Source organism: Malurus melanocephalus, unplaced genomic scaffold (genome assembly GCF_030028575.1).
Source record: "Malurus melanocephalus ecotype Western Australia unplaced genomic scaffold, MMel_1.1 scaffold_36, whole genome shotgun sequence".
NCBI classification, from domain to species: domain Eukaryota; kingdom Metazoa; phylum Chordata; class Aves; order Passeriformes; family Maluridae; genus Malurus; species Malurus melanocephalus.
In genome coordinates, this window is record NW_026623268.1 from 891,512 (window position 1) to 900,477 (window position 8,966).

General features: G+C 44.6%; 1 protein-coding gene across 3 annotated transcripts; it reads right to left on the bottom strand.

The window, feature by feature from the left end:
* Window positions 1–215: 215 nt before the first annotated feature.
* NFKBIZ (NFKB inhibitor zeta) lies at window positions 216–8,734 on the bottom strand. 3 transcript variants are annotated; one of them, XM_057364134.1, is made up of 12 exons: window positions 8,513–8,734; window positions 7,878–8,017; window positions 6,919–6,955; window positions 6,718–6,824; window positions 5,821–6,584; window positions 5,291–5,396; window positions 4,808–4,954; window positions 4,230–4,293; window positions 3,431–3,600; window positions 2,666–2,776; window positions 2,415–2,582; window positions 216–1,754 (listed from the first exon to the last, which is right to left on the bottom strand). In XM_057364134.1, exons 2-12 carry the CDS (start codon window positions 8,004–8,006, stop codon window positions 1,701–1,703), a joined length of 1,857 nt encoding a protein of 618 aa, XP_057220117.1. In that variant the 5' UTR covers window positions 8,007–8,017; window positions 8,513–8,734; the 3' UTR covers window positions 216–1,700. The 3 variants fall into 3 exon arrangements, with proteins under 3 accessions (XP_057220117.1, XP_057220116.1, XP_057220115.1); XM_057364133.1 differs by having other exon boundaries at window positions 6,718–6,821; window positions 8,452–8,734; XM_057364132.1 differs by having other exon boundaries at window positions 8,452–8,734.
* Window positions 8,735–8,966: the final 232 nt, after the last annotated feature.

Below are 8,966 nucleotides of genomic sequence, written 5' to 3' on the forward strand. Positions count from 1 at the left end.
ACCAGCAACTCAATTTGGGGCACACCTAATAAATTCACAGGCAACATAACTGCACAGTGCATGACCCAAAACATCAGCATCAAACAAGAGAAAGCATAAACAGTAGGATGGCAAGGCTTTTTTCATCTTAGCACATGGCCTTTCAGCCTCACAGTATTACCATGCTAAATCAGCTTTACCTCAAGCTTGACTTTGGCATTATTTGTATCACACAGAGTAACCACCAAAATTGAATTAGCATGTTTATTCAAACACAAGTTACACATAACCCTTCAAGAAATACACTGCAACTAAGCCTTCGCATATTAGATTTTTCCATTTAGCTTGTCTACAAGACATATTTTGCCRAAACAGCATAATCAGACTAATTAAATGGTTACAACAGAGAATTGCATGTAATGAAAAAACAGTTTAAGAGCAAATACCATACAGACAACATATTACTGGATTACAGCCCAGTATGGATCATTCAGAAAGTGATRGGAGCAAGTTTTTTCCAACAGAACACAAGTATACAGCATCATTAGTAGACATTTTCTGTTCATAATTAATAAAAAATAGAAAAACCATTAACTTCAAATATTACTTTGCTAACCACTATACCTATAAGGTAAAACATAAATGGACTCTTTTTAGGAGGTGGAAAACATACAATCTCTAGAATTAACTAGAGCCCAATTCAGMAAGCTACTTATGCATGTGCTTAAGCCCCACCAGCAGTAGTAAGGCTTACACATGTTGAAGTATTATAATTAAAATGAGAGATTTCAGCATGCATCAACAGTGCAGTACATGCTAAACACTTGCACTGAATCAGGATCATATCCCTTAAAGTACAAGTTACATACATACTATAAAAATCACGATCCTTCTCTCTTAATCTTTTGTTCTGTCAAAAGAAAAGCCCCCACTGGGTACAAGAAAAACTGACACAGTCCCCTGAAGAAGCATGGGTTTTCATGTTTTATTAACAACTCCCAAAGCATGCACAAATCAATGCCAGGGACAATCTATTTTAACCCTACTTTCCATCTTCAGTCTTTCAGAACAACAGAATTTACCCAATTTGCACCATTATAGTATCAAAACTCTGTATGCAATTTGCAAGTTCAAGATCAAGGAACTTGTTTCTTCAGATCCTTCCCCAAGTAATCAATATTCTTAGAACTATACAGCTGTACAGTAATGTCAGTGACTATATACAATCCTGCATAAGATACTGGAACCAAGCCACAAAGTAACATAAATAAATGTTCAACTTCAAAAATATTGAATTTCTCTTGCACTTAAGTGTTATTAAAAACACAACAATCTCTGCAATTTTGACCTGCATCAGCCCCCTCTAAAATTTAAAAATAAAAAAAAATCCTGTAGAATTGCCCTTGTCTAGAAGTTATCTGTATGGCTGTTTAAATAAAATCAGTCTCACCATAGCTATGAAATATAGGAAATACGGATAGCCAAGAAAATGTTCCACATATTTTGGAATGAAGCATTCCCTTTTGGCTGGAGGAATTTGATTGTTGGGTTTGGGTTTTTTTACTCTTAGGTAATCCACTATATAATAGTGAACAAAATACTTTTGTTTCATAGAAACAACTAACATTTGCCCCCACCAGGCAAATGCTCTATTTACAGATTCATTAGGACTGCCTGACTGACAGTGAGTGTAAGATGCTGAACTCCAAGAAACATGGAGCCTAAAACGGCGACACTCTCTGCTGAATCGCCTTCCCTTTGAGGATACGTCTTATCTGGARAGGAGAAAAACACAAAAACATGAGCATTCATCATCTTAAAGTGAATCACAATCTGAAAAAAACCCATCCTAGACCCAGTTTTGCATTCCTCATTTATCCAAGCCTAAGTCCTGAGTTCAGTTACACCAGAATTGATCCTGTTCTACGGCATTTGAACCAATGAAAGAAAACATTCAGCAACTCAGCTGTGCTTAAGTTACCAGTCTTAGGTCAAGAGTCACCTTTATCAGCAAGTATTTGTATAGCTCGTAGGAAAAAGGGATTTTCTTCATCTGTTACTCAGGCCTAAGAACTGTCATTACTAATTATTACAAGAGCAATAAAAGCAAGAACTCAGGCCTTACTGAGATGAGCAAGAGGAGGAGTACTGCCTCCTGTATGTTGTAAGGTTACAAAGACAAAGCTGGCCTCGACAGGGAAAAGGCTTTGAGATGGAAAAAGTAAAAGCTGCCAGGTGAAACCTAAAATTTCAGACTTGTATATTCTGCCCAATCTTGACATTGAAACTAAAGATCTAAAGAATAAAATGGCATTTGCTAAATCTTTTTCTTGAAAGCTGCAATTCAAAACCCAAAAGCAAGCTTCTGGAGTGGAATACACCTTTTGCTATGGATAGGGACAGATGGAAGGAGAGGGTTSCTAGGATTTTTTTACCTGTTCCCCTACAAGGCCATCAGGAACCAGATGAACTGGCTGCTCATTCTCCAAGTTCCTGGCACTKGGATCAGCTCCCCTGCGCATGAGCAGGCGCACAGCATCCAGCTGGCTCACACGGTACTGCAGGCTGGCGGCCACGTGCAGGGCCGTGTTGCCGTTGTAAGCCTGGGGATGACAAAGCAACTCCATGAAGGAAAAGTGGGGCCATAAGCCTCTCTCCTTCTGCATTATGAAAAAAATCACCATACCTTTGCATTAACAAAAGAGAGATAGTTGGGCAGCTCCAAAAAGAGACGAATGAGCTCYAGGTTTGCTTCTTCTGCTGCCAAATGTAAAGCAGAGCGACCACTTTTGCGATCCTATCAAAAAAGAAACTGTTTAGTCTTCCCTGCAGGTGCTACACCTATCCAGGGGGKGAACATGCAAACAAATAAAAAGAGAAAGCAAAGTAACTGCAGAGTGTTGAGCAAACATGCTTGCACTACAATCCATCAAAAGTCAATCTGAATACATGTATTTGAATATCAATATCTAATGAACAATGGAACCTGATCTTGTCTGCAGGTAAGCTTACATAATGTAAGATTTGCTATTTTGGCTAAGTAATGGTCTGGCATGGCACAGACCTGAACTGCACACATAAGCAGTTTCTAATTAAAATATGCAGTGCAAGAACAAGGTGTAATCAGCACCCTATTACTATGGGTGCTTCACAGTGCTCCCAACACATTCTTACTTTTACACTACTCACTGCAGCCAGYGTAGCATCACTCTTAATCTAGAAATTAGACTGTCACCTCCCTCTTTCCCCAGGGTTTATCTGCATTGATAATACCTTGCTCTGAATAAATGCAATATTCTCATTCCATCTGGGTAAATTAAGCTGCAGGGAAGCTTTCAAATTAGTCTACTTCCTTTGTAATAAAGCTGAACTGCAGCATGGGAGAAAGGGACATGTTCTGCTTCYACATTCTCCTGGGACTGGGCACTTTAGACCACAGCATTTTACTTACTTTYGCTTCAACAGAGGCTCCCATTTGTATCAGGATCTTGATGGTTTCTACCAGGCTCTTGTTTCTTAGCAGAAGTTCCTGGACCTCAGGGGAGTGAGGTGGCTGACAGTTCTGCAGTTCATGCAGCACAGCATTATGGGCCAGAACTGCACAGTGCAATGCTGTCAAACCTTAACATCGAAAAGAAATCAAAAGCACATTAATAAACAAATGCAATACAGAAGTATTGAATAACTGGTTTTTTTTTAGGCTGGATAAACAAGCTTCTATCCCCATTAAGCCCARGGATGGTCCCATATTTGTAGATGACAGTGACCACTCCCAAGCAGTTTGAAATTTGGATTGTCCATCTCTAGAGGAACAAAGTAGCAGCCTACTGTGAGCCCTCAGCCAGCAAATGATAAAAGAATTTCTTTCTAATATACTTTTTCACAAAATATACATTAGAAAGAGCTGTTTTATTTGGACCTTTTTTTCCATAAAACAGCTCTCTACTGCCAAATTCTGGTTTCTCTATCTACTGACACAATGCTGGCACTCCAATGTTTTAAACAATGGCCAGTTACAACCTACACTCTCCAGGCCCAACACAGCAATCACACGTCAGATGAAAAGTCTGTGTCTATCAGACTAACCATGTTTTCATCTGACAGATATGTCCATTGCACCTGTAAATTTCCATCTGRCAAAGAAATCCCAGGTTGCAAGGCAATAAAATGCAATATAACACCCCCTTTAGGAGCTATAGAACACTGTAATATCCAGTAACTCTGTAAATTATAAACTTTGAACTACTCACCATCATAGTTGGTTGCCTCAAGGTCCACATACTGATTGCTTCCCATGGCTCCCTTTTGGATTGCCTACAAAAGTTGGCAACAGGTACGTATTTAGCCCTTATCCACACCACATATTGCTTCAAACTTGGATATTGTCTTACTGCAGTAATTGCAGTGAAGTTGCAATAAATAACAGCATCCCTAAAAGTGGTTCAAGGCCAGGCTGGTTGGGCCTCTGAGRAACCTGGTCTAGTGAAAGGTGTCTTTCAACACAGCAGAGGGGCTGGAACTAGATAATCTTTCAAGTCCCTTCCAACCCAAACCATTCTATGATCCTGTGATTAAGAGGAGACTCATTTATTGTTTAGGTTTGGTTAACTAGAGGATTCCCTGAAATCACTTAAGAATGTTGGTGAGAACCTTAATGAGAAAGTCAGTCCCATTTTAAGCTCTATGTGCAGAGCCTTGCAACAGACTCACAAGGCTACCCAGAGAGAAAGACAGAGGAAGGAGTGGTGTATCCAGARTTTCCCAAGACAGGTAATACCAAAGGTAAGAGTCAATGGCCAGGGCAGAGCTGTGCCTGCCTGGCTCTTACCTGGAGGACCTGGGCATGCCCCTTCTCGGCGCAGACATGCAGCGGCGTCCTACCCCAGCAGTCTGTGGTGTTCACTTGAGCCCCCAAGCTAACCAAGTCCTGCACAATGAGATGCTGATTGGCAGCCACAGCAACCTGGAAAGCACTCTGCAAACATCAAGAAGAAAATTTAAGCTATTAGTCATCTGATCTCTAAGAGGAAAGAGCAACTAAAACAAATAAAAACTCTACCTACCTGGTATTATTTAAGCAGTGATTATGAATACTGGAAGCCAGGACAAATGAAGCAGAGCACATAGTTTTACCAGCTCAAGGTGATCCCAAGAAGTATTAATAGCTCAAGGTTAATATTAGTATGCAGGCTAAATCTTGGGGTTAATATTAAATAAGCATTTCACCACATCTTTCTCAAGGCCCAGACATGCAGAAGCACTCAGGTGCACAAAGCAGGTGCAAAGATTTTTTTTTTTTTTCAGAACTCACCTGGCCATTGTGCTCTTTAATATCCAGCATGTGCAGGGCAGCCATTTTCCTTGCAAGAACGTAGGACAGCGCTCGACGGCCCTGGGCAACAGCGATGTGGAGGAAACTGCAGAAAAGAGGGGAAACAGAGTTACACCACCAGACATAAACCAGGGCTCAAGACAGCARAGAACCAAATGTATGGAAGGGGTGTTATGCTGCAAACTTCAGACCTCCTCTGTGTAACTAAGACAGGAACATGGGTACTTTTTTACCAGCACAATTTAAAGCACCCAAATTAGAATGTTTTCCTCCCAATTTACCCAAGTCTAACAATAAGCATCTGAAATTAAATAATACATCTATTCAAGTGTGCCACAGCTCTGCACTGCAGCTATCAGAAACACCACACCTTTCACTTAATCAGCCAAACCACTTGTRACACAAACACTGTTACTGAACTGCTTCACTATAACCCAAGGTCCACCAAAGCCCAAACAGAAACATTCCCAGCCTCCCACAGAAGAAACACCAAGATAAATGGCACTCACGTGTCTCCATCAGAGTCTTTTGCAAGGAACTGGTCCTGAGAGATGTTAGCCAGTTTGTTCTCCTCYTGCTCCACTTGCCATTGAAAAAATGACTTGCCCAGCTGCGTGGTGCTTCTGGCAATRTTTTGGTCAGGCAGAGAGACATTCAGAGCAGCCGAAGAGACGCTGCGCTCCAGAYTACCACAGAGGTTGCTGGAAAGCAAGCTGAAGTTCGGGCCGTGAGGGGCAACCTCGGCCTGTGGGTGGGCACTGCTGAGTGGCTGGAGCGGACTGGACATGCTGTCCGAGCCTTCCGAGTCATTCAAGAGGGAAGAGAAGCTCTGTGATGGGCAGTACTGCAGCTCATGGCTCTCAAAGGCGCTCTGCTGGTAGGCAGGAGACTGGTCATTGGCAACATAGGGCCTGTAGTCCAGGGAGGCATCTGAAGGGTAACTCTGTGACAAATCATGGCTCTGGGACGCAGGGAACTGGTAATGCTGGGGCGGATCCAGCATATGCTGGCTGGTGTGGTCTTGGAATGCTTGGTACTTCTGGGATGGGGAGAAAGCCTGTGCTCCCGGGCTGTCCTGGTACTGCTCAGCAGGCGAGCCGTGGCTGGAGACAGAGTGCAACCAGCTCACCTGCACCRTGTTCAGAGAAATGGGGCTCGACTCGTTCTTGATGTTTATAATGTTCTGAAGCAGATCAGAACTGCTGTCATGCTTTGGGTCAGTTTTATGTGKCTCTTCCATGCTATCCATAGATGTTGGTGTCTGGGGTGGTGTCTGCCAGGACAAAAAAAAATGACAAATCAAAACACACCCAGAAAGTTAAGAGATATAGCTGTGTCTTGGAGCTTCTGATCATACACAGCAAACTGAAAAATAAAGGCATGGAAAAAAAATAATATAAACTTACCAGGAGATGTGGGTGAACATTAGCTTGGCRTTTGAAAGAAGGTCCATCAGAAAGGAGTTCAGGAGCCTTTCTTTTGCCACTGTGGCCTAGTATGCCCTTCAGTTCTGCTGAAAACAAAGTAAATTTATAATCCATTTGGAGGTTACCCTTACAATTGATTTAAAATTTAAAATTACTGAAGGGTATTAAAAAATGGCCTACCTGTGTATGGCTCGTAGTTCACCAATCCTGCTTGTGCCTTTAAAGAAAAATCCAAATTATTCTGTTATTATAATATTATTTTTGGGGGTGAAAACCAAACAAAAACAAATAAACAAAAACAAAAAAAAAACCCCAAGAAAGTAGCAATGACTTCCTTCCATAAACACAGGATGTATGTTAGCATAATTCCAGAACATGTCCAACCCTAACTTAATTTGTCTTTTAATKAAGGTCAGAAAATGGAAATACTTTAATGAAGCTTAAATAAAACGCATTATTTTTCTTTAGGCTTTTCAATCCATTTGCTATAAAAACCACTAAAGTCAGGAAAATCTAGAGAAAGACACTTTCTCCTGAGATATAAGGATTTTTTTAAACAAAAATAACCCAACCTATTTTACACTTCTTCAATGCCATGAACTTTTCTATGCAAAAATATTTCTGTGACAACACTTATCTGGGAAGCCTTCAAACACACACTCAGAAAAGCTATCTAATAAAACCAAAAATACCCCTTAATATTCTCAGCATTTACTGTATTTTTATGTCTTTTCAGACTGAAGGGGCCTACCTCTATACTGGATGCTTTGCATAGAGAGGCACAATAGCATGACAAACAAATCTGAGAAGTATCCCTAACCCTTCCAATGAATGATCTCATTCCAGTAAATGCGGAATTTCTGCGGTTTCGCAACACAAACGTATCTTTATCCAGCCTCCCTTCAGAAAATAAAGCTTAGTAATAACATTTTTAAGTGCCTCCTTCTCTCAAAGCAAACCTTCTTACTGATTCCTTTTCAGCTGTATTCTTCCATTATGTGATGAAAACAAAAAAAACACTGATTCCACCCACAGTAGGTAAAGTAGAATCTCATTTCTAGCGTTAACGCAAAATGCTTTCTCGCCAGACTCAGCAACCATTAAGAGCAAATCTGTCAGTGCAAAAAGCTGCCGGTTACCTTGCTTTCCTCGGTGGCAGGGCCCGAGGACATCTGTTTGCTGCTCCTGAAGTGCAGCAGCAGCTCCTTCACGGAGTTCTTCACACGGACCCCCTGGAAAGGTCCTCTGTGCTGCTTTCCGCCCCCCATATGTTGTTCAACTGCGGAGACAGGAAAACAAAACACGAACTTAAGCCGCCGATTTCGTTTCCGTTTAACGAATAATAAAGCAAGACAAACAAACAAACAAACAAACCGGGAACTCTTGCGGACCAGCATCTAAACCATGAGTTAGCAGAAAGGAGCCAGGACAGCTGCCCGTGCCCCTTCGCCATCCCACGGGCGTGCGGTTCCTCCGCTGCCCCTGGGACCGGGACCTGCCCCAGCCGGTCCCGCTCCAAGGATGGGAACACCACGGCACCGGGCACGGAGCGCCGGCCAAACGCGTCCGCTTTCCACCGCTTCGGCCGCTTTCACACCCCAAAGGATCAGCGGCGGCTTCGTCGCCCGAAGGGACGGAGCGGGACCCGCGGCTCCCCTCGGGTGCTCCCCTCGCCACCCCCCGGGCCGGGGCCGCCGCGGGGACCCGCCGTACCTTGCAGCGCGGGGCGGGAGCCGCCCCGGGGGTCCCTCCGGCCGCCGCCGCGGCTGCTCACCGAGAGGTCCGAGTCGGATCCCGGCGAGCCCGGGGCGGAGGAGTGCGCCGGCGAGCAGCTGCCCTCGCTGGAGTGGGGCGAGGCCCCGTAGAAGTAGGCGAGGTTGATGGGGCTGCTGAGAGCGCCGCCGTCGCCGCCATCGGGCGCCGCGTCCCGGCTGCTCTCCACGATCATGACGGTGCGGCGGGGCGGGCGGCGGGGGATGGCGGGCGGCGGGGCGGGCGGGGGAGCGGGCGCGGGCACAGGCACGGCCAGGGCTGGGCGGGCGGCGCGGCGGCTCTGGGGGCGCGGGGCCGCCGCCGCGCTTATACAGGGGCCGCCCCCCGCGGGGAGGAGCCGCCGGGCGGGGCCGAGTTCCCGTAAGGCGGCGGGAGGAGCGGCCCCGGGGCGGGCACCGGCCGGGCTGTGGCTGTGCGGGCTCGCTCCTTCCCCGGTGGGAATCGTGGGCATGGAT